This window comes from Colossoma macropomum, unplaced genomic scaffold (genome assembly GCF_904425465.1).
Source record: "Colossoma macropomum unplaced genomic scaffold, Colossoma_macropomum, whole genome shotgun sequence".
Classification (NCBI taxonomy): Eukaryota; Metazoa; Chordata; class Actinopteri; order Characiformes; family Serrasalmidae; genus Colossoma; species Colossoma macropomum.
The window spans coordinates 31113166-31139748 of record NW_023494789.1 but is presented as its reverse complement, the minus strand read 5'-3'; the positions used below and the strand labels follow the sequence as shown (position 1 = coordinate 31139748).

Genomic DNA, 26583 nt, shown 5'->3' with positions numbered 1-26583 from the left:
ACTTACATTTTGTCTAAACTTATTTGGTTTTATTATTTTATTATTTTACTTATTATGGTATAAGCTTTTTTGGTTTTTGGTTTTATACCCCGTTACAATACATAAAAAGTAATGTATTCAGAATACATTCAGAATACATTTAGAATACAAATTGATAAGGCACACAGGAAAAACTCTGCTGTTGCAATTTTTATTTATTTTAATTCTGTTCCAAAGTGTTACTGATGGTCTGTTTTTTTTTTTATCCCAGTGCTGTTTCATGAACTAAGCAAACAATTTTCCATATCTCAATAACAAAAGCTTGCAAATCTGACTATAAAGGGGATATGTATGTGATTCTTAGTGAACTGCATGCATGTAACTTGCCATGAAACACATGTACGAGTCTGGTACAACAACGGTGCAAAGCTTACCACTCATGAACATGCCTGCTACTGAGGAGACTACTGAAATTGGATCATCCCCAAAAAGAGTTCAGTAGCGCCGAGACTAATGACTGGCTCATCACATTGATTTATCAGTCTACTTAGGCTTTAGCAAAAACTTCAGTTTTTTAAATTTCTTCTCTAGAGAACAACACAGCTTGCGCTGATTTTAAAACAGTTAATAAACAAGCAAGGGTGGTATTTCTTTTAAAGATTAGTACGTATTCTAAAAGTACTCTCCTACAAATATGAAAGGTAACTGCATTCAGAATACTCCCTTTTCAAAGTGTAACTTGGACTAAACACAGATACTTAGATTTTGGAATACATATATTCCAAAGTGTTATCAGTGCACTATTACCCATGACTTTTTATTTTTAAAAGAAGGTAACAGTGTTTTAAAAAGCACAGTTGTCATAATTATCAAAATTGTATGATCTTTGTAATGTTTCTTTATGTGCTATACTACTAAATCCAGCAGCTGTCCCATTCCTAAGAACACTGTGAGGTGGTTGACATAAATCATTGCCATTGTGACACTAAAAGCAAATATCTAACTGAATAGTATATATCAAGCATTAGACTTGGAGGCTGTGGTAGTCTTTCACCCTGTGATTTCAATTAGGAAAGGCCTTTCACAAATGAAAAACACAAACACACACGCACTCACAGGCACACACACACACACACACACACACAGCTCAACACAAAAACCCCAAACACAATCTCTGGAATTTAGAAAACAATTACAATTACATAACTAAGACAAAACAGTCTCTTAACCAATAATAAGTTCTGCCTCTAGAAACAGGAAAACATTTCTCTACAGTGGAGTCATTAAACCCTCTATAAATACTGCACTCATAACACAGCTGAGCTTTGTGCTGTAGTAATGTAGCTGTCTATAGAAAGCCCTTAAAGACTATTAAAAAGATGTCAAAAAGGAAGGACAAATAAACAAATGAGGAGGTATAAATAAACAAACAAGTCTCTGTGTCTCCCCGTACCGTCATCGCTAGTGTGTGGCTCAGTTCCGTTGTCAGCCTCGTCAATGGTGCCTGGTTCACTGTGAGGACTGTCACTTTATATACACAGAGACAAACACACACACAGAGACATAGCTGTCAGTGCAAGGGGAATCTCCAAAAGCAGTACACACAGCAACAAACCTGATACTGACAGTACTGCGCAGCAATAGATACAACAATACCAGTGAATAAAAATCCTCACTAGCGCTATCATTTCTGCTGAGCATGAACTTCTGCTGCTTCTATTGCCATCAGGCTTTCTTTCTTGGGTATTTTCATTACATGACCTGACTGATGAACCCTCTATTCATTTGGAGCAGAAAATTCAATCAGGCTGTGTTATGCTGTGCCACAGAACACAAGGTTTTCTACATTCAGTCTAAGACTCAGTGGAAGTCCTCTTTTCTTACCAGTACTCCTCTCCTCCAGTCATACACTTCTCATAGACAGGGCCCTCCAGCTCGCGGTGGCCAGGGAAGATGAGTTCATTGTGGATGATGATGGTCTTGATGACCTCGTTGACGTGGGCCTGGCAGGCCACAGGGTCCTGACCATCAGGGATGGGCATCAGTGTGGGGCCAAAACAGATGGCCAGGTTGTAGGGGTCCATCATGTTCTCATCGCTGTACTGGGACAAGCTGATTTGGATGGTGGGAAAAAGGAGACGAGAGAAAAAATGTTCAGTGTCTTGGAATCTTAGAATCTGTGAAAACATCTTCATATTTCCAAAAAAATTACATTTCTAAACGAAAGAATGGCAAGTTTCTCATGTTTCTAAATAAAAAATAATCCCCTACAGAGGACGATTATTTGCCGAATTCAACATACTGGATAAAAATAAAACATAAAATGTAGCCTGTGTGAAAGGTCTGGCACATTTTTTATTTTATGGTTAATTTTTTTTACCAATATGTTAAAAGCAAATATACACAAATTGGGTAGTAAAATTTGCAGTAAGTGCCATATTATGTTTTTAACGTATGTTCACTTAGAAAACAAAACATGTAATTTGACCAGGGGTGTTTAAACTTTTGCCTACCACTGTACATTCTCAACGAACTAACTGCTCTAAGTACAAAATATAGTCTGTACTAAACAAAAGAATATTATGATTTACCCCCCAAGACTGTGGCACATACACCTTAAAACAGATCTTCATACATTATGTTTGATTATTTGTTGCTTGTAGCTCATTGAATTCTGGAGAACTTAGCTCAAAATGATGGATTCTAAACTAAAAGATATTATATTGATTTTATCACAATAACAGCATCATTCAGTTGAGCACCAGTTGCTAAACAAAAAGTAACTTCCATAAGATAATATCTGACATGCAGCTTATTTGGTCCGATTCTAAAATAGAGTGTGACAGCAAGACTATGTTAAATTCTGTGGTACTTGCCTTTGGATCATGTCTGTGACCGAATCACAGCTGTGATGTTATTCTTGGTAATATGCTAATTGAATATGCTAATTGACTGAATTTGATGAAAAACTGTGCGTACAGTCTTTTTCATGGAAAGTAAAAACATCCTTGCATTCCTGGTGTGTCTGTCATTCTTCTATATCGAAATAGAAAACAGACAGAAGTGCTCTCATGCCTGTCAATACAGAATGTAAATCGAATCTAACTGTACTTTATGTAACTAATAATGTAATTATGTACTTACATATAAATAGTTATGCAATGTAAATCAAATGTGTAGCAAAACAATAACAGTAACTATAGTCTTCTTATTTTCTGCATAATTCAATGGTTGATATGCAACCAAAGTCATTAAGAGTGGTTTAATGTGAAATGGTTCACTGTAGAGAAACTTGCCAACTCCCATTTCTTTACAGTGCTGGTGATAGGAATCAGGGGTCGCAATGTCTACAATGCAAGTTTAGCCATTTTATTTATTATCCAAAACCACCAGTAAACCTGCACATCTTGTGAGTTTTTATATGTAACGTTGATGATGGCAAAATAGTAATACATCTAAAAAAATAAGTCTTCTTTTGGGACTATTTTGCCTTACAAAAGGTACCCTGCATGTACCTCTCCATCATAAATTTATTTTAAAAATATGTTTCAGGACAAAAATGTTTTCTCTAAACTAGTATAAAACAATGTCTCAGGCATCAAGCAGCATATTCATAACTATTTCGTGTAATAACTGAAAGACCTTTAATAGGCATTAAATTCTTCAGATATCTGGCTTTGATCACTACCACTGTGAACAATTCTGACTCTGCTAGTTTCTCTAGAATGGAACATTTTAAATTAAACCAATCTAAATGACTTTGTTTACCTTTTAATGATTAAATTATGCAGCAATTCTGGAAAATCTGTAAAATTCCTCTTTAAGGACAGCAGCTGTATGATACGTGACATTTGGTTTATCTTAGCATTATACTCTCACTTGACTGGTATATCTTTGACATTTAAGCTCTGGCCAAGTCTTCAGTATCTCATACAGTATTTCCTTTCAACCTGCATAAACATCCAACACTCATTCATAAGCTTTCTTTATCATCTCCAAAGCTATCCTCCTACATTTGGCATTTCTAGTCACGATTAATAACAATTTTCAGATGATCGTGTTATTTTGGTACCACTAAACTGAAATCAGTCCTCACGCTTTGGGGACAGGCGAACAAGGTTAAATGCAAGTCATGATTCAAAGAACAACAGCCATCTCTTTCTCTGGCAGTTATGTTCAATGCTGACAATCAGAGTGACTCAATTCAATTTCACAGTGAAATTGTATGACATCCACACATCACTGAGGAACTAAAGACTGCTAGAAAAGGAGAAGAATCATACAGTCTAAGCTAAAAAAAAGCTGCAGGCCCAGCTCAGTGTATAAATAAACTGTCCAGCTAAAAAACCCAGGATGAAAAATCAAATTCTTTGTTCTGCAGGAGGAAGCATGCAGAGGTAGCATCAATATGAGTACAATAAAAAAGGACAGGTATAGTACCGCACAGAGCCCTGGCTTTTCCTCTGGCATAAATAACTTCTAAAGCACTGCTTGACAGACGCGGTAATGAATTGGACATGAACAGTCTGGGGCTGTTCAATAACTCAGAATATAATGAATGTCTGTGCCTTTGACTGCAGTTATTCATATACATGCTGATTTACTATGCAGCAGTACAAACATAGAGATATGTGGAAAAGTAATCACGAGCTACTCCCAGGATTCAGTTTCTCAGTGAAATTCTGAAGTCTTTCAAGAAATTTAGTTTAAAAGCTGTAGACTCACTGGTTGAGAAACGCAAACAGGTATCTCATGACGATGATGATGGTGCGAGGAAGAGTGACTATAATCTGCTGAATGTGATGGACTCGTTCAGCAGATGACTCGAGCTCTGAAACAAAAAAAAAAGAAACACAGATAATATTCTCCCACACTGCAAATCAAACCTCCAGAATCAATTTAACCAAAACATCCTTTTACATAAATGTAGCTGATCAGACAAGACATGACTTGCATAGGTGACAACCTACAAGATTCACCCATATATAAAATATGTTCTTTCCCCTACAGTTTTCCAGGTACAGGTAACACAGTTTTTCCCATAAACTCCAACCAATAAACATAAATAATTCTGCCACATTCAGATTTGATATCACTTTCTGCTTTATTAAAAAAAAAAGTTATCTGATCAGGTGTGGGGTGGGAGCATAGGCATAACGATTTAGGTGAAATTCTTTTGTTGCGTGCACGCTGTACACGGACAAAACAGAAATCACTAACTGCAGCACAACATTGAAGACACGAACGTATTAGTAAAGACAGATTTGCACCTTGATCTCCCATTGTAGATGATTACTGTGTCAGAGACTCTGTTCTCTCTTAGTCTTTCTATTTTCACTGTGTCTGTATGTATTTGTATATTTAGCTGTGAGACAGACTGTTAGCTGCATAACTTTTTAAATAAAGCAAAAACAGAATTTTCAATTCAATTTGAAATAATTAGTATGATTACCAGACGAATTTATCATAGAAAAGAACATAAAAACTGAATAAACTGCTGATTTTAAAGGTAAAAATGTTTTATACAAATATCTGTCAATTTATAGTTTGGAAGGTTTCCCGTCTCTAAAGGGTGACACCTATGTGTCTAATGTGCAAACTTTATAACTTTGGTTTTTCACTGGAGCTATACTATATATATATATATATATATATATATATATATATATATATATATATATATATATATATATATATATACATACTGGATGGAGCTCCATCATTCCAGAGAACCTAGCTCCAGAGTGTCTCATTCTTTTGCCAAAGGTTTTCTATGGAGATTTCATAAGCTGTGCACAACTGAACACCAGTGTCAGTAATTGGTCCATTTTAAAGTAGCTGTATTCACTGGCTAGAAGGGATGTCCACAAAACATTTGGACACACAGTGTATGAGGCTAATGTTGCTGAAGAAATACACTCCAATTAGTGTTATACAAACATGCTTAAATGATCATAAGTTGAGTCAGGTTGGTAATTAATCTCAGATAGACTTTTGTATGTAATTTGACACCATATGATGCACTGTTATCTAGAAAAATGCACAAAAGTAGGGAGAAATTTCAGAACTCCAGGTATAAGTGACATCCTTTTGTCCATTTTAAATATAGAACTGTGTGTCATACAGCAACAGAAACCACACAAGCAAGCCTATTGAGGGAAAAATGAGGCATGCAATTTGCACAATGCTAAGTGGTGGGGTATAAGTTCCCATTACCTGTTAGCTACATTAGCTTTCAGTGCAAAACTAAAGAAGCAAACACATCCTGGCTCACTGGCTACATTATGGGTGAGGGGGGAAAACTGTGCACATTTGTTGTTCTGCCAAAACTGACTCACAACTTAATGTACATAAATGTATTAGACACTTTGCATCTTCATCCAAAGACTGGCACACTGAAGTCAGAGCAGGACTGAAAAGTTCAAAGCTCTTTCAGTAGTAGCAATAAGACTCACTGATGGTGGAGATGAAGTCTAGGAAGCGTTCCTTGGGGAAAAGAGGATTCTCGAGCCCTCTGAAGTACAGCTTCAGAACGCCTGCCACCGAGTTTATGTCATGATCACTCTGATCATCAATCAGTGGGTCTTCACCTGAAACAGGGAACACACAATGCTTTAAAGACCTGCTAGAAAACCTCATGTTCATGCTTCATGACTGAATGTTCCACCAGTTTAGATCTTGCACAAATTCTGAAGCAACTCAAGAGTGTGATATAGTCATTTATGTTGCAAACACTGAAACACAGATCTTAATAAATAAATTCACATCAACCAAGACAGGCTTTGTGTCCAGTACGACTGTCATGGTTTAGAGAGAAAGTAGACCCATCACTGGAAACATCAACCAGCAACTGAGGTACCTATTCTACAGGACACTAAGGTAACTCAATGTCAGATTCAATTCACAAATATCGTTCCCTTCTTTCATACATAGAGATAATCTTTTCTGACATGCGCTGCCAAAACAAATTGACTGAGTCACAGGGAGAAAAGCAATTCAAAAACAATTAGGGGTTCCTCACTTGGACACAAACCTCTTTCGAATGAATTTTTAATGTCATTGACTTCCACCTGAGATCCGGGAACTCTGAATATGCCCTGCTGCTGAAGGCCTGAAATAGAAAAGGAAACATGAAACCAGAAAACGTCAAGGCCTGCCATTATCTCAGCAGCGCAACATCCGACGACATGAAAGCAATCTGAAAATGCATAACACAGGGCAGGAAATGCAATCTGGTTGTAAAGTGACTTTTTGCTCCATGAGGCAGGGGCCTCCTTGGTTTTTGAGGGACATATGGTTTCTATTAAAGCTACTCTGATCAGTTTCTGAGATTTCATTAGATGTGGAGGGCAAAGGGAGAGAATGCCCCCAGGCCAGCTCAGACATAATAACATGTGAAGCGTAGACAAACAGCCAGGCTAGGGTGAAGAAGGTAATCTGATAGAGGAAATTAAACAAAGACTGGCTATCATCTCTAAGAATCTCAGAACTGATGCATAAGCCATGTTCACAAGAGGGAGAAGTCTAGAATGAAATGATTTGTTCCATCTTTTATATCTCTGATGATCAGACATGTCATTGCTGGGAGGAGTGGGCATCAAATGCATATATGCATACTGACATTTTAGCAGACATGTAATGTATTTGCCAGCTGTCCAGACATACTAATGTTTGCAGTGGTCAGACCATCGACTATGCAATGAAGAGGGTAATCCTGGCCATCCACTAGCCTATTATTATGAGGGAGCTTAAAACTAATTTATCTGATGTATGCTCCTATTTAAAATTAACTGATCTGACAACTATCTGGGCATGGTCCTAATTCTTCTGAGCACACATGATTGACAGCCCTCAGTCCAACACTCCCATCCTGCAATGCCACTGAAGTAAAACTAACAGAGAAATGAGTGAAAAGGGCTTTACCCATGTAGGTCATGTTATAAAACCCACTGTGCTCAAAGATCACTAAAAACATTATCCAGCTTTTATATGATGATGTCTTAAAGAAGGTCAAGTTCTTATTCACTTTAATGCTGGATGTGCAATGCTAGTGCGGCCGGCTGAACAAGCGAACATTCAAATGGACAGACAGACAACAGGCAGACAGATGAGCTAGCTTGATGGCTCAGTTACAGGTGCTAGGTTTGCTTTCACTTGGTTGTTCGCTCTATAAGTTTCTCCAACTCAAACACAGAGAGACCATAAGGGGAAAACAGTCTTGTTAAAGCTGTTTGGTTGGGACAATCCACATCAGCCTTGTGATTGGTGAGGATGTTGCTTGTGTACGCGTGTACCAAAATCAGGACTGCCCAGTTTGCAACAGCCACTTAGTAAACAGATAAAAATTATACACAGGACACACTTACAGTGCAAACACAGATTAAGGGTCCTCCTAGAACATCAACATTATAAAAGTGTTCTTCACACTCACAAATGTCTCTCCAAAGAACCATCAAATGAAAGGTTCTTCAGGGAACCAAAAGTGGTCCTCCTTTTTGGCATCTTTATTTTTAAGAGTGTACCCAGTCTGTTGCATGAAAATAAGAACTAATTCATATGAGGTCTACTGAATGTGTGTCACAATGCACATAATAAAATCAGATCACATATGTTAGTCTTATATAAGCAGGGGTGTAGCATGTTGGATGCAGGTTGGTGACCACTGTCTTAGAGCCATCATCAAGAATTCTAGTAAAGAAAAATAGGTAGTTCTGGCCATGAATATTTTAAAACACAGCCAGAGACCTGTTTTTCTAAAAATTCATAGTTTTGTTGATGTAAATGTTTTTACTTATACTATTAATGAACTAAACTATTAATGAATTAATGAACAAAAACTTGACAAACAAGAACCAAGTATTTACTGTTCTTGTAGCTTTATGGACACAGCATGCTCTTCCACAGCAAATATGCATGATGGAAAAAGCCCTACAGCAGTACAGCCCCATATTCTACCCACTTAAGCTCATCCTCTCTCTAACAGATGGCAGGCTAGGAGAACTGTCTCTCTGCGAAGCTTGCGAGAATGACAAAACTTTCAGCAGATGTATCTGCACAGATTAGCCTGCATTTAAATTAGCATTAGCATCTGCGCTAAATCCACACACCTGCCATTGTGTCGTTTACTGTGTACAGAGCACTCCATGAATGATGACAATATGTGCTCTAACAGAACTCTCTCACAGTCACTAAGACAACAGTGCATAGGCCAAAGTGAAGCTTGAACTGCTTACCATACAGATTGATGTATCGAATACAGCTCTCCACCACAAGAGGAATAGGCTGGCCTGAATCCTGAAAATGCAGTTGAAAGAGAATGGAAACAATGTGATGTGAATTGTAAACAGCATGTCACATCAGTCTGTTTTCATAATTATATGAATAATGGAAGAAATGCACTAGTGTTTAACATTAAGCTCTATGCCCTGCCAGTTTGTTACTAACAAAAATACAGATTGGATTATGATGACAGATAAAGATAAACATTTTGAAAGCATGCAAAAGAGTAATTTAGTAAAGAATACTGCATTAGGCACTTCTGTCCTCAACAGCCAAAATTTGTAAGAAAACATGAGTGAACACTTTGGAATTATCTGGTTCTATTTAACAAAGACGTGGCAATGTAAAGTGTAAGTGTGATGTCTGTTAAATACAGTCATTATGTATTATTGTGATTTACAGGAAGATCATTCATGAAGAAATCTAGATCATTTCCAATGGTTCACAACATTTTCCTTACAACTGTATATAAATGGAGAGGAAAGCAAGAAAGTGCTTATGTCCAGTTATTGGAATCACTGAGAATTATTATCATTAAATAGTCAACAATACATTACCAGCCTACAGCAGGCTCTGTGCTAAAGTACCTGATTGCGAATACGTGTATTCCGTCTTCCCCTAGGACAGAAAGCAGTGGCAAGCGGAGCAGAGAGGTGAGAAAAGCAAGAGAATAACAGTTAGAGAAAAAGGAACGACAGAATCGTCATGGAGACAACACTGTCGTTTTGAGTCTTGGAGCAGCTGCTGGAACGGCTCGAGATGCAGTACAGGGTGGCATCTGAAAGCCTGGCTAACAACCACAGCCAATCACGTTTCCCTGATACAACTAGATGCACATCTGTGTCTGACTTTTGGCTTTGAAGGCCACAGTCTGGCATGTACCGCTGCCACCCTTATAATCTGCATCATCATTGCCAGGAGAAGAAGTATGAGTGACAGGAACATTCAGAACGACGGAGCAGTAAGAGGGGAAAGACAGGCATCCTTCCACCCCAGCAGACAGTACTGCAGGAGGTGGTACCTTAATGAAGGACTCCATATTTCCATTAAAAAGCTTATGATTATAGACGGAGCGCGGCCGGGGCTTCCGCAGTTTCTGTGGTTTAGGGGGAAGGGTGGGGGGTCTGGGGAGTGGAGACAGCAAGGAGGAACAAAACAGACAAACACCACCAAATGTAGTGAAATGTTACACCAGGTAGACTCCAGCATGAAGTAGAGCTGTCATCAATTATAATAGCAATCAATTAATTTGACAGTTCAATTATTTTTGACAGTTACAAAGTTAAAAATTAGTCTTAAGTGACTTAGCTAACAAGCCTAATCTCATAGGATTAGATGTGGTCTCATAACTCGAGCATTTGGGGACAACCATGAGAAATTTCAACTAAATTTGGGTAATAAAAACTGAGTGTAAAGTTTATAAATGAATCCAATACCTTGTGAAGATGGAGCTAAAAGTTGGGAGGGGGCATGATGGTACTCTTGTCAACATTGTCTGATGGACAACGAGCCTGTTGATGTCCCACATATGTAACTTAAGTTAGCATGTACGAAAAGTCCTCCCAAATAACTCAAATTAAGCATGATGACGTGTGTCACATGTGTGGAGAATACACTACACATCACGTCTCCGTGTTTGTGGCACCACAAGTTTAACAAATTGTTCCTAGACATGTATTTTCATTACGAGATTATGTTTGATCTAGAGAGGCTACAACAACCAATGCACACCTTCTCAAAGATTTTAAAAAGATAAACAGCTTTAATTTAAGCTTTGATTTAAAATAAATAATTTAAATTATGCACTATTGTCATGCATATTGCAAAATCACTGGCAATTCATAAAAGGTAAACTTTAAACAATGTTTTTGTTTTTAAATTATGTAACTTTGACAGCCCCAGCATGAAGTCCATCCATCAAATTAGCCACAGAATAGAAATATCTGCTTTTCCAGGCTAAACGTTCCGGTGAAGCTAACAGTACTTAATGAATGGTGTATGCAAACAGCACAGGATATCTGCACTTTAATGGAGTGTAATTATGATTTAATTGCTCTGACCCTTAATTAACTTATAACAACTGCAAGTAAGGTTTTGTTTTCTATGGTAAGTGACTCCTGCAGCAGACCCCTACAGGAACGCATGCTGGGTTAGGAAAGCCTAATTGCTCTCAGGGGTTCTGACCCGCCACCAAATTCAATACAAGTCAAATAGCATGTGATTCTGCACTTTAGAGGCAAACCTCAGGAGAACTGGCCAAGCCAGTGTTTACATTACTTCTAGAGGTAGTCTTTAATTACGGCCATTATGTACTTCTGCAAAATTCTGCTTTCAGAAGAATTCTCTCTAAAAGGACTCGATGTCAAAAGAGAACATTAGTAGTTACGACTTTAGTTTTTTCGCATATTGATTCAAAGAAAAAGTAATGTAAAAGTTTGAGAAAAGCTAATATGCTAATGTCCTAGTTGACGAACAGTAAATGACTGTCTGCCATGGCATGCCACACAGGAGCAGGTTTTCATGGGCACCTGTACAGATGGTCACTCACATCTGCTCACCAGCAGAGGCTCTATTCTCTTGCCTCACAGACAGACAGTGGACTCCCACCATTACTCAGCAGGAGTTGAGAAGTTGCCAGTGACAGCTTGGGGACAAGTCCTCTTCGACCGCTGTGCAATAACTCAGTTGGGGGTGCCAAGAAAATAAATATTTGCCCTTCCTCCTCTTTCTTTCTTTGTCACTGGCTTGTTCGGGGTTGTTTTTGCAGCTGAAACTGCAGGCAAATGGACTGACAAAAGACTGTTTTTACATGAATGCACTGCTGTCAAAAGGAGCAATGGCATTTGGCTGGACAGTTTTCACTTTTTTTTCATCTGAGTCAAAAAAAGTCCTGCACCTTTTCTGCCCGCTGACAGAACCAGACTGGATCTGTTACATTTTAATTATTTAGGGGAGATCTGAAGATGAAGGGAGAATTGTATACATTTGTCATAGCCTTTTCACTATGACACTAGTTATATATTATTAATTAACAATTACCATTTATCTGTCTAGACTGCTTCACGAAGGCTAAGGGTGTCATTAGGCCATTGTATTCTTAGTTAGTTACTTTGAAACCATGATGTGCAGCATCTCTTTATAAATGAAATCTCATGCTCTCTGCTTCAGCATTAGTGATTTTGCTTATAAACTTTTGCTTAAAAACTTTTTATGAAAGAAGGACTGAAATTTTATGGGAAGCTTCAGTGGCTTCCCTAGTCATTTATTATTAATCACCAATTACCATCCATCTGTCTACACTGTTCCACTGGGGCTAAAGTTAATCATTAGTGCATTTTATTCTGATTTATAAAGCAGTTCTGGGGGAACCATTCCTTTATGAATGAAAACATTATATGCAGCATCAGTATTAGTGTTTGTACAATATAATACATAAAACATTTTGTAAAAATAAGACAAAATTAGTCATTTCAGCTTGTTTTACAGTACTGTGCAGACCAGAGACCAACTCTTTATTTAATTTCCAGTTGAAATAGCCATTAAATTATTCTTTTTAATCTTTCAGCAACAAAAAAGGCAAAAAAATATATTTAACACAAAAATACACAAAAGCCTCATCAACTAAATATAGCATCAAATTACTGTACACAGCCCAGACCTCAACATCACTAAATGTGTGTAAAATTACTTGAATTGTGAGAAGTAGAAAATCCAACTAACTTCTAAGACTGAACTTTGAAGGTGTGGAAGCAACTCTCCCAAAAAGAAGGGAAGCTGTAATAAAGATTAAGGATGGACATATTGAAATGGATGAAATATTTTAGATTATAAAATAAATATTATATATTTAAATATTATATATAGTTATTGAGGGTTCTATGTAATTTTCTGTTCACCATTTGTATTTTGCTTTTTTCCTGACAATTTTGCTTTTATTCCTGAAAATAACTATGACTTCATGGCCGTTTTGACTGGAAAATAAATAAATGGAGAGTGATATCTGACTTTTGGACAGCGTGTTGCATCAGTGCAAGATTAATTAGATTAAATAGTGCTGATTAAGATTAATCAGTGCATTGTATTCTAAGTTAGCAGTATTCCCACCCCTTCATACATTAAAACAGCAGTATACATCATTTGCATTTGTGTTTAATGCTGCAATATAATAACACTTCTCATGAAAGGAGGTCCAAATATTTGTCATTTCAGTTTTTATGGTTACACTAGCTTGTTTCATTTTGTTCCTCTTTCAGATATGCTCAATCACTTGAAGCTGACATCAATGATAAAATGCTGTGAAGTGACCTTCATAAGGGTCTTACCTTGTGGTTCCACATTCAGCCCTTTCTCCTGCAAAGAGAAAGATTATTCAGACGTTGAATTTAAAAGTATGATCTCATGCTCTCTGCTGTAGAGCTGTGGCAGAGTGGACACAGGGCTATAGTGAGAATGACCCAGACTATTGAAAGAGAGATGAATGAATGAGCGGCAGCTCCGTTCTTCAGACAAAAGGAGTGCCAGCGGTCGCTGTAGAAACCTTGGCAGATCCCTGTGGGGTGCTGGATGGCTCGCAGGAGAGATAAAGAGGGGAGTGTGTGTGCATGCATGTGTGTATGTGGTGATTTAACTGAGTGATGCATGTGACGGCTCACTCACTTCTTTGTCCGAAAATTCACTGATATGAAAGGGGTGGAAAAGATTTGTCACAGCACATAAGGAAACCAACACATACACACACAAAACACAGACAGACACACAGACAAAGGGAGAGTCTGTCACATATGGTCCTAGAGGCAATCACTGGCCAAAAATTATGCAAATGAGAAAAGTGGGCGTGTTCCTGAAGCTAAGCAGTGTTATGCAGGGCATGAATGAAATGAAATGAATAAAGAGCTACAACACAATAGAATCTGTCGTGAACCCTGACTTCAGTTTGGGCTACAAATGTCAAAACCCACCTCTATGTGCTCTGCTAGCACCTCTATGGGATTTTATAATAGTACGTCAGCACAAAGCTATTGCTGGTATGCAAGAACATTTTTTTGTCATTGCAGACTAAGCATGATGGACATTTAAAGCTTGTATATAAGACATTTACACATATCTACCTTTCCTGTCTCTAAGAACTGAGTGAAACCTGGTTAGACTACCATTTGTAGTCAAAGTCAAGTCCAAGTTTATTTATATAGTGCTTTTTACAACAGATGTTGCCACAAAGCAGCTTTACAGAAAAATCCGGGTGCAAGCCCCAGTGAGCAGTGGCAAGGAAAAACTCCCTAAGAGCAAGAGGAAGAAACCTTGAGAGGAACTAAGACTCAAAAGGGGAACCCATCCTCCTCTGGTCGACACCGGATAGCAAACAGCATTAGTATAAAATATTACACTACAAAACGGGGAAAACAGGCGGAGCAATGGTTAATTATATTAGTTTTAGTTTATGCAGCAGCAGCAGCATCAGGAGGGTCAGTTCATGATGGTGAGGTTTGCACAGCGTTGTACAGCTCAATGGTGGTCAAACCGGTCCAGAAGGCTGGCGAGCAGTGGCACCCGATCAAGGCAGAAGAAGCAACAGAAGCACTGCCAGTGTGAACGTATCTAGGACTCCCAGAAGGCCTAGAATAACTTTCATTTTTATTCTCACAAAATTGTTCAACTTATCATAAATTACAACCCAACTGGTTGATTCTACTCTTACTTCCCATCTAAATTATTGGTTAATCTGAAAAATTAGGGCTTCTGCCTAGCTCCTGAAGGCCCATCTAATGGAAGAGCTAGCTTGGCTGTATCTACCTAGATACCACCATAAAAAAAATCCTGATTGGGTGATTTTCTGTTGGCCGTTGTAAGATCTATTTCGTTTCAATCAAAACTTAACAATGAACTACGGACAGTCCTAAAATCCTAGCAGAGTTTAAATGCAGAAAGCATGATCATTGTATTAAAGAGAAACTAACAAAAAATTACAGACATGAACTTTTTAGTTCCCAGATGTCATTAAGCCTTATCTGAAGGGCTAGAAAGTCCTGACTGAACTAACCGTTTTCTGTTAATGATTAAGAGTGCAGAATGCAATAAGCTGTTTATCAAGAATGCATCCAAGCTAAACTGTTCTCCACATACGGCTGTTATATTTATGCCATATCATCTATCAGCATTGACTCAAAGAAAATACAGTGAAAAAAATAGTAAGCAGCCTATTTTTTTCTGGCACCTCTGAAGGCTGCAAAGCATGTGAAGAAACAGTGTCTTTCCTGTCAGTCGTTTTTCCAGGAGCGATAGCTTAGCCAAAGTGCCACAAAAAACACCCTTTTATTAAGCACCTGGCCCCATCGCTGCATAATGCTTATCAAGTTCCGTTTCCAAATCTAAATCTCCATGTAATGCTATAACTGCTGAAGCTGTAGGAGAGCTACTTGAGAAACTGAGGAAGGGCCACAAATAATTTTACTTCTGCAAATCTGCATATCAAATGGAGTGCTTTGAGTGTGCCATCACTATGCGCTCTCAGAGAAAACCTTTAGTGTTGCCAGCTGAGGAGGGAAAAAAAATTGCTTCAGAAGCCCCCTCGAGCATTCATTCACAATGCTGGTTCAGATTCAGTGGTTTAGAAGGAGGCAGCTTTAAACATCATTCAGTTATTCAGATGACTGGAGTGCGTCCAAGCCTGCTTGTATTGTTCTTTATCACTCATTCTGAAGTCCACAAGCACGGCTGTTGGGCCAGGTGGCTAGCACCACAGAAACACTGATAATATTACTAGAGCAGAACGGACTTTTTAACCCAATTTGGTTAATGCGTCTAGGATCAATTAAGTGAATAATTAAAAACAGGGGTACCTGCAGATGCCATATGTGATACAGACACTCAAGTAGAAGCCACATAAATGCGTACACGTCTACAGCTTGTGGCCAAAACAGAGCCCAGACATATTAACCCCTGTCTGGTGTGCCTCAGCTGATGAATCTGCAGTGTAATTGAGTGCTGAGGGTAGCAGGGGGGCCATATTTGTGAACATACATGTTCATGGTTGGTCTCAGCTGGGGCGCCCCACTACGTGCCCCCATTAGATTGGGACCCAATGCACCAGCAGCTGCCGAAATGCTGCTGCTGATTGATTGGACACTAACCATCCGTAAAGGAGGTGAGAAGAGAGCAGGATAAAAATGAAGTCTCTACAGTGAGCCGACAAAAGAAACCCTCTACATCTAAGGTCCTAGCTGGACACTACAACAGAGAACAAGACGGCTGGAAGCATGACATTGTGGAATGCTTTTGAAGCTGTGCTTTACTCATGTAAATGGTGCTTTTTGGTCTAATCTTCTTTCTGAACAAAAAATGCTCAAGTTCCTGTGCTGAAGGACCAGTGGACTCCAGAAAAACAGCTGCTGAGACAACACAGGCCTCTTAACAGCGCTCTTCATTAGACACTAGCTCTTTCAGACTGACCTTAATGTGACAGTTTCAAACCCCATATCCTGCAGTGACCAAAGTCATAATGAGAGACCTTCACGCAAGGCCTGACACTTTTAACATTTAGCAAGAGCGCAGGGCTCGTTATGCAACCACTCACCTTCCCCCAACGTCTGCTTCAGCAGGTCGTGCTTGGCCTGCAGTTTAACGATGAGGTTGCTGCCGTTCAGGTACTCTTTGAATTTCTGCGGACACAGATGAAGGCATCAGGGAACTAATGATTTTAATGAGCTCTGACAAGAACAGGAGAGAGTTGTCGGTTACGGCAGATGAAGAACAGATTTCGTAGTGTTTTGCACGGCTGTAATTCAATCTGTTCCGAAAGGAGAGTTTAATTTCCGTTTCGGCGGTAAGGCATGGAGCCCTCTCGCGAGCGTTTTATGATTTCATGCGTGATAGGGCATGCTGGGTAGACTTTAATTTCAAAGTCAGTGTTCGAGACACTATGTTCTATGATTAGATAACAAAACTGATCTCACATACCAAATAACAGAAAAGCCACAAACAAGTAAGATCAAACTCTATATATGGCAGTATTGCAGTACTACCACTGAACACAATGTTGTAAAAAGAAGTCTTTCTTACATCTTTCACAGCAAAGAACAAACAACACAATGATTAGGACCAATCACAGACAGGGTAATGCGTCAGAACATACATCATAGTGCTTATAAGTTAAATTTAGCAGCCGATGCACACTGTACTGTACATATTGAAATCACGGTGTCATTTTGGCCAAAAGGGGTTTTGCATTGAAATGTCATTTTCATTTGAAGTGTACTGTCAGCATCAGGAACCCCTATACTAACAATAGCCCACCTGTAGATCTGGGTAATTGCAGGGCTTTGAGAGAGAACATGCCACACTCACAGTGAAGTAGAAGACCTCGGTCTCTTGTTGGTTGGCCCGTCGTTTGGCGATATTCAGCTTGCTCATGTAGCCCTCAGAGGCCACTGATTTAATCGACTCTGTAGATCTGCTGTGCTGGAAGGCATCGGACACATCAAAGTCCTCCACGGTCAGCATGTCTTGCAGTGTCTGCATGGTGGCATCTAAGGTCTTGCGCACCTGGCCAGCAAAGAGCAGGACACCTCTTCAATTAACAAAAGAACAGAGAAACTTGTGTGCCCACTGATGTGTTTAACCTCTCCTCTCCCTATGTGAGCAAAAATAACACATAAGTATCTTGAGGAGAGTTCAGTAGTCCCTAGTAAGTTTGTATTTCTGGAAAAAGAAGGAAAACTGTAAAGAAATAATGAAATGGTCACAGTAATGAGCTTTGAATGTGTATTAGCCGCAACCATCCAGAAGACTCTATTTACAAGTTTACAGAATTCACTCAAATATTTACACAACTGAAGGAGAGTCTTCGTTTCTTGGCTCTGGTTAAGCCAGCAAGTCAATGTTCTACGTCTGTAAAAGAATCAGACAGTCCTCACCCGAGACTCCCGAGCTGTATGAAGGTATTATAATTGCTGGGAAGAGTGATGTCTCTTGGCTTGGTGCTTGCTTGATAGCAGCAGAAGAAGATGAAAATGATGATGTAGATAGCTGGGGAACTTAAAGGACTTCCTCAGATGTCTTTTTGTCAGGTTATGCAGTATGTAATAGCTTAGACTGCAACGATTTCTTTTGCACAAGGCCACAGGAGTCCCTATTTGCTACTATACATATTAATGTAACCAGCTTGTTACTGTGACTTTACAGTTTTCCTTGTAAATATAAATTTAGTAGGTACTAGTGAACCCTCTTGAATATTTAACTAATTCTTTTTGTTTACACAGGGCAAGGAGATGTTATAGTAGCCTGGGCCACAAAAATGCTGTAAATTAATCAAGGCTATTTTTGATTCTACAAAAATGTCACAGTTAAACCACCTTTGCAAAAACTGACACTTTGGTGTTGTACAAAGGTTTTGCTCCAATCATTTCGCTAACAGTTACACATGCAGTCTTTAACTGCTTTAACCTAAACTCTTAAAAATGCAGGTTCATGTCTAGAAAAAAAATCATTTGGCAGAGAACCTCTTTACATTATGTGAAGTGTTTTCTAGCCTTAAAAAGACTTTTCAAACATACACAGCTCATTTACAAACATTAGTTTCTTAAGGGAACCAAAAGTGGTCATTCTATAGTTCCACAGGACCCCTATTGTTAAGGGTGTAGGCTTATTACTCAGTTATTAATCTTAAGACTTACACTATATGGACAAAAGTATTGGGACACACCTCTTAATCACTGAATGCCAGGTGTTTCATTCAGTCCCATTGCCTCAGGTATATAAAATCAATCACCAAGCCACACAGTCTGCCTTTGCAAACATTTGTGAAAGAGTGGGTTGTTCTGAACAGCTAACTGAATTCGAGCGTGGTACTGTAATAGGATGCCGCCACTGCAAATTGTCAGTTTGTAAAATGTCTTCCCTCCTAGATATTCAACTGTGAGTGGCATTTTTGAAAAGTGGAAGTGTTTAGGAACCACAGCAACTCAGCCACAAAGTGTCAGACCACGTAAAGTTACAGAGTGGGGTCGCCGAGTACTGAGGCGCATAGTGCATGAAGTCCCCAACGCTCTGCTGACTCAATTCAGTTTCAAACCTCCTCTGGCATTCACATCAGCACAAAAACTGTGCGCTGGGAGCTTCATGGCATGGGTTTCCATGGCTAAACAGCTGCATGTAAGCCTTATATCACCATGCACAATGCCAAGCGTCAGGTAGAGCGGTGTGAAGCACGCAGCCACTGGACTCTGGAGCAGTGGAAACGAATTCCATGGAGTGATGAATCACACTTCTCTATCTGGCAGTCTGATGGATGGTGATGGTGAATGCCAGGAGAATGTTACCTGGCTGACTGTACTGTTCCAACTATAAAGTTTGGTAGAGGAGGGATGATGCTATGGGGCTGTTTTTCAGGGGTTGGCCTAGACCCCTTAGTTCCAGTGAAGGGAAATCTTAAAAGCTTCAACATACCAAGACATTTTGGACAACATTATGCTTCCAACTTTGTGGGAACAGTTTGGGGAAGGCATGACTGCCCCAGTGCACAAAGGAAGGTACATAAAGGCATGGCTGGGTGAGTTTGGTGTGGAAGAACTTGACTGGCCTGCACAGAGCCCTGACCTCAACCCCACTGAACACCTTAGGGATAAACTAGAACGGAGATTACAAGCCAGGCCCTCTCATCCAACATCAGCGTCTGACCTCACAAATGTTCTGCTGGATAAATGGGCAAAAATCCCCACAGACACACTCCAAAAGCTTGTAGAAAGTTTCCCAGAAGAGTAGAAGCTGTTATAGCAGCAAAGTGTGGACCAACACCATATTAATGCCTATTGATTTAGAATGGGATGTCATAAAAGCCCATTTGTAGGTGTCCCAATACCTTTGTCCATATTATTCAGAAAGTATTATAAATTATTCAACTGCTATTAAACCAGTATGTAAGGTGTGTAGTCATGAGAGTGAGGAACTGTGGCCCAGCATAAGGGCCCTTGCAGTTTAAGCTGTTAAAGCACCGTTTATCAAAGTAATCTTACACAAGCCTGTGAAAGCAATGCTTTCACCCCATCATCCGAGCAAAACAAGCCTCCAAACCAAAAGCAGACTCATGCAGGGTTAAGCATGCACCCACTGTTGCATCAATTTCAATGGTAAATCGAGTCACACTTCATCTGACCTTTGAGTGAACGTTCAGACAATTCGAGCCGAGTCCTTGAGGGCAGGATTCTAAATGACCTCAAGGTTAAACATCCCTCATTTGAACAGCTGAAAATGGGGCCTGTCTGCCTGTCATAGAGACGATACGTAAACCTGCCCCAGGACCCAATTGTGGGGCCCTCAGATTAATGTGGCATATTCTCTCCATAGCACAAATCGTCCATTACAGCCTGGTTATGAGACACAGAGTGATAAGGGCTAGATGGAGCCATCAATACGCACAGGCAGGGGCTATTATAGAGTCCATTAGCACCTGTATACACTTAGTGGGAGATCTCGGCATGCTGCCTTCTGCTCCCCATCAACCAAAAAGTACCTCTGCAGATTCAATACACAGAGCTAACTGTTTCACCCCAACACAAAAAATCACCATTAGCAGCAGAGAAAGCTAAAAATACACCCTCTGTTCCCAAGGAAGGCCTTAATATTGCAAAATTAAATGAGTGCAGTTGCTATTCAGACACATCCTCCTGAGTGCCTTAGAAACTGCAAACAGAAACTTGTCTCAGTAAAGTTAAGGGGCCTCTGAAGAGCAGACTCTCGGCACAAAAGCTATAGAGGCTGAAGCATTGTGACTCACACTGTGAAGATCAAGCATCTCCACATGCAGAGCCTCATTTAAAGTCTCAGTCAGGATGTCTGTAGAACAGATACATCTTCAGGGCATAAGGGTTGCCAAAAACATGAGGATTTTTTTGATACTGTTCAAAAATTAAGACTACGTTTTAGAAGGTGTTCATTTACATGTCAGTTAGTGTTAGAAATCACACACACTGGAGCTTTAACATAAAGTTGCTCTCCAGAGACGTTTTGAAAAGTAGGATCTGAAAAGCCTCAACTTTCAAAAGGAAGTATCACTTTTACATTCAGCTTGGCATTTCACATTACTTAGCCTTGAACTCCAGGTGACTTCAGCAGTGGAATCAGCCTGCTTCATTTGGAGAGCACTGTGAGTGTTACAAACCAAAACACATTTCTAACACTAACTGACCTGTTATAGTAGCCTGGGCCACAAAAATCCTTTAAATCAATCAAGGCTATTTTTGATTCTACAAAAATGTCACAGTTAAACCACCTTTGCAAAAACTGACACTTTGGTGTTGTACAAAGGTTTTACTCCAAACATTAACGCTAACAGTTACACATGCAGTCTTTAACTGCTTTAACCTAAACTCTTAAAAATGCAGGTTCCTAAATGGTTCATGTCTAGAAAAAAAATCATTTGGCAGAGAACCTCTTTACATTATGTGAAGTGTTTTCTAGCCTTAAAAAGACTTTTCAAACATACACAGCTCATTTACAAACATTAGTTTCTTAAGGGAACCAAAAGTGGTCATTCTATAGTTCCAAAGAACCCTTATTGTTAAGGGTGTAGGCTTATTAATCAGTTATTAATCTTAAGACTTACACTATATGGACAAAAGTATTGGGACACACCTCTTAAATACTGAATGCCATGTGTTTCATTCAGTCCCATTGCCACAGGTGTATAAAATCAATCACCGAGCCACACAGTCTGCCTTTGCAAACATTTGTGAAAGAGTGGGTTGTTCTGATGAGCTCACTGAATTTGAGCGTGGTACTGTAATAGGATGCCGCCACTGCAAATTGTCAGTTTGTAAAATTTCTTCCCTCCTAGATATTCAACTGTGAGTGGCATTTTTGAAAAGTGGAAGCGTTTAGGAACCACAGCAACTCAGCCACAAAGTGTCAGTATACACAGACAAATCATTCGAGCAAATCAAATACTGTTGTGGTTGAGGTGGGACGTAAGGTACTGGGCAAAAATCAGAGATCACCCTTCATTTAACTTCCACTGATTAAATTATTTATTTCTGAGATACTGGAGATATTTTTAAGAGGATTAGATATAAGACAATCCACTTGCCTAAGGAAAGTCAAAGGAAAATAAGAGAAAAAAAGTTTCCAAAACTGTGGTTCAAAAAATGAATACGAAAGACCTGGTAGATCACTGAGACTGTCATCAGATAAAGAGTATTTAAAGTGTTCATCTTTGAGAGAGAGGAGACAATCAAGCTCTGCTTCAGATCAGAGAAAACTCAAAGGCGTTTCTGTCCATCCTTCCACTGTAGGAAGACAACTGAACACCATGGGTCTGAAAAGATGGGTAGATGACAAGAAGCTGTTACTGAGAAAAGGAAATAGACCAAAAAAGAAAATTTGCGTATCACATTAAGAAGCTACTGGTGTTCTCAGAACAATGGACTGACCACCCCAGCGTCCAGACCTCAACATCACTAAAAGTGTTTGGGATTACCTGGATTATAAGAAGCAGCAAAATCCAACCCGAATTAACTTTTAAGACAGGTGTGGAAAAATATCCCTGCAGATTTCTATGAAAACCTGAAAGCAAGTCTTTTGAAAAGAATGGAAGCTGAAGTAACACAGTAAATACTGAAAAATGTAATATTACAATCAGTTATAAAGGCTTCTATATAACAAAATGAAGGGTGGTCTCTAAATTACATAGTACTGCACATATGAGGTGTGGTGACATCAAGCCATTAACAACCTATTGCCTTAACTGCAAAAAGCTATATTAATATAGCTCAGGTTACAAGGTGAATCTCACCTCCTCATTCTCGATCTTCAGTGTGGCTAGGCGAGACTGCAGCTGATGGTAGCGCATTAGGAGTTCTGTCTGAACTGGCTGCTGTGCACTCACTTGACACACCTGAAACACACACACAAAAACTGTCAGCCTCCCAAATTCAACTTTCCACAGCAAATTCCAATCTGGTATGGATATTTTATGTAGTTAAACAGGTTCAAGTACAACATGCTTTCAGCCATCTTCTCATATTCCCATAGCAACAGCATCTACACATTTTGACAACAATCAGACGTTTCTCCAGATTTACCATGAAGATTGTTATTGTACCACAAAAGCAACTTTTTTCATCATAAGTGTTTTTGAACTGCTTGTGTGCACAAGTCAAAGAACTAACATCTATATTATTATTATCATCCTTTCGGGAGCCATAATACAGCAGCATTCTGAAGCATATAAGTATCTCACAGTGAGAGCTAGCCAGGCTAAAGTCCAAACCTTCCTAGATAAATTCAACACAGTCCAGTTGTTTTTAAGGTTTTATGCACATATACATCAAAAACCTATTTCAGATGTCATGTAAATAAAATACATTTTTATTCTTCTGATATATTCTCTTTTCTTCTTCATGTTCAACAATACATTTGCCATGTTTCACACAGCCTCTTTTCACTGATCAGATTTATTCTGATGAATGTATTTCTATGGTGCTTGAAACAAAGTCTGCACTTCATTTGTAGCAGAGCTGAGCAGGACGAATGTGTAAAAAATATTAATCTTGTTTCAAATATTTTTAAAATCATTCAGCAAAAACCAAAAGCTCTACACAAAAATGTGTTCTTCTGTTACAACTACAAGTACAGAACTATGGCACAAATCCCAGTTCAACCTAATGAGATACTGATACATATGCTTAATGTGTGATGAACAGACATACAACAGTCTCACCTCGTCACCCATGTGAGGCAGATATTCGAAGCGCATTGGCGGGCAGAACACCTGGTTGTACATGTCCATGATCTTGTGTTTGTCACTGCGGGAGTCCAGATTGTCCACTGCGTTCTCGATGAGGTCCAGACCCTCATGGCGAGATGTTTCCAGGTTATACTCCGCTGAGAGATAGGTCCTGAAAGTGCGGGCTAAGCTAGCATGGTACCCAAGGTCACAGCACTGAAAGAGAACAGAGCAGTGGAGAGTGTTTCAGACAGCCTGCAAAGCATTAGAGACTGGAATAACTCTTCTCTATTCACTATGGAAACAGGCTGCAATCAGTTCAGTTTCAGAGGATAATTTGTTTTGACATTAGATCCATTCCGAAGAAATGCCAGAAACATTGAACATCTAATTAACGTCTTTATTATTGACTGTTCTATACTTGTCTGAAAAGTAGAGCCCTTAATAAAATGTAAGATAAGTGGCAGTTCCTATAACCTTTTTGGATAACAATACATGCACAAAGACATCAAACAAGACATACAAACAGAAAGATCTGAATCTGCTGCAAAATAAGACACATAACACACAAATTTAGAAGTACAAGCACAGTGGGACACGCAGCCTAATTAGTCGGTGTTAAAAAAAGCGCATAAACTAACCTTATTTAGTAGAACACGGCACGAGTTTCAAATATGCTGCAGGGAAACGAACATTTCTGAGAATCATTATATGGTCATTTAATGAAGAGGAGTCAGTTAGCTCTCTATTGAGCCATAAACTCATTCATTAGGCTCAAGGAGGTGTCTGGCGTAGCTAGTACTGGGGCTCATTTGAATAACCTAATTAGAAGATACTTCTAAGCTCTTCTATTGTGTACTCACTTTTATCCAAAGTGACTTCTAAAAACATATAAACAGAGATAAAGTGACAAAAAGCATACAGAGAATCTTAAAGGGTTCACAACCTAAAAGTCTTGTCTTAGCCTGATCAAGTGCGAGTGTGACTGAGGACGAAGAACTATTCAAAATACAATAGTATATGAGCAACAGTCTAGACTTATTCACATTTAATCAAGTACTAAGTATAACCGTCCAGCAAGAGAATAGATTAGTGCTTAATGGTTATATATGCAAATCTGCATTGAGAAAACAACGCATAGTACTATGATATTGAATGTGCATTCAAAAATAACTACTACTAGTATAGAACAGAATACATTACCATAGCACTGACTGGAATACCCATTATGTAAATTCAATGAGCTGATGTCAAGCAGCATCCTTAAATGCTATAGCAGTGATAGCAGCAATGCTATTTGTGTCTGTAACCGTCTGCTGTGGTGACACCACACTGGATTTTTCTGATGCTGCAGTATGATCTTAAGGTTGTAGAGGGTGTTAGAGGGGGCTGTACGGTCTACAGGGGTGTGAAACTGTATTATTGCACCGCTATGCATCAATCTGAGGGCAGAGAGTCAACTGCATTGATTCTGCAAAGCTTTATTGTACCAAAATAATTCAAATCATACCCAAATAATCAAATCAAATTGTGGTGGAATGTGAATTGATGCACTGAGTCGAAGTTAAAAACACAGTATCATATTGTTATTTACTCACCTAATCTGAAACCATGAACTTTTACAGTCTTCCTCTTTTCACACTGCTGTACTGTAGTGCTGGATGGTATTAATAAAATTGAGTATCACAGTTTTTTTTCCAAATATATCAAAGGATTACAGTATTTAATGATAGTTAAGTTTGCATTAATTATGTTAATTAATCCATTCTTTCCGAGTACTGGCACTCTATGCTAAAACATTTAAAGATGCACCAACATGGGAATTCTGGGCTGATACTGATACTGGGCTGATAATATTTTTTTATGTATGTGTCTGCCAAAGACAATATATAAACATCAATCAAAAATCACAAAATGTAGAAACTGAGACTAAATCCACTTTGATCAACATTACAGATGAATGTAGTGCAAATTTACTGTAAATGTAATAAAATTATAATATACAATAATAATCAGGTATAGTATTTATAGTATCATAGCATCGCTGAAACATTCTGCTTTTTAGGAGTACAATAAATACATCACTAAATATCAGTTTGAAGTCAAATCTGAACATTTGCTGGAAGCTGATAATCGTTTTAACAAATTGTCTGCAGATATCGATTCTAATATTACCGTGTATCCCTAAAAATCAAGCTATATCATGTTTTACAAAAATGTTCAACAGACAGAAACCAGACTTCCTGAAAGTAAACTAAGTATTTATTTAGGTTTTGTTCTTTCCAAACAATATTCAGCAAATTGTAAACATTGCAGCTGACTGTCAGGTAGGGCACACCTTGTATAAATACAGCAAAAAATACATTATGAATACAAAAAAGGCCCAGCACTTTTGAAACTCAGTCAGGCAGTAAGTGTACATTAATCTGCTCTCAGTCTGTCTGCTGGGTACTGTCTACTGTCTGCCTGACAAGTACATGTCTGCCTGACAAGTACATGTCAGCCTTCTTCCCTACTCGCAGCAACACTGTGGGTCACACTGTACCTTTAAAAATAAGCTTTGCTGAGAATTTTGAGTCAGTACATCAAAATCAATTCTTCAATCAGTAATA

General features: G+C 38.8%; 1 protein-coding gene across 3 annotated transcripts in view; it reads right to left on the bottom strand.

Moving 5' to 3' along the window:
* Positions 1-26583, bottom strand: part of srgap3 (SLIT-ROBO Rho GTPase activating protein 3) — a 130384-nt gene that overhangs the window by 15761 nt on the left and 88040 nt on the right. The window contains exons 7-19 of one of the 3 annotated variants that reach the window (XM_036570963.1): positions 23966-24187; positions 23039-23140; positions 17599-17796; positions 16829-16913; positions 13581-13608; positions 10695-10769; positions 10280-10382; positions 9213-9273; positions 7013-7090; positions 6435-6569; positions 4705-4810; positions 1864-2091; positions 1433-1506 (exon numbers count right to left, since the gene is read on the bottom strand). In XM_036570963.1, coding sequence (XP_036426856.1) covers positions 1433-1506; positions 1864-2091; positions 4705-4810; positions 6435-6569; positions 7013-7090; positions 9213-9273; positions 10280-10382; positions 10695-10769; positions 13581-13608; positions 16829-16913; positions 17599-17796; positions 23039-23140; positions 23966-24187 — 1495 coding nt within the window. Of the gene's footprint in view, positions 1-1432; positions 1507-1863; positions 2092-4704; positions 4811-6434; positions 6570-7012; positions 7091-9212; positions 9274-9845; positions 9877-10279; positions 10383-10694; positions 10770-13580; positions 13609-16828; positions 16914-17598; positions 17797-23038; positions 23141-23965; positions 24188-26583 lie in introns of all 3 variants that reach the window. The other 2 variants (XM_036570964.1, XM_036570965.1) reach the window with 2 other exon arrangements.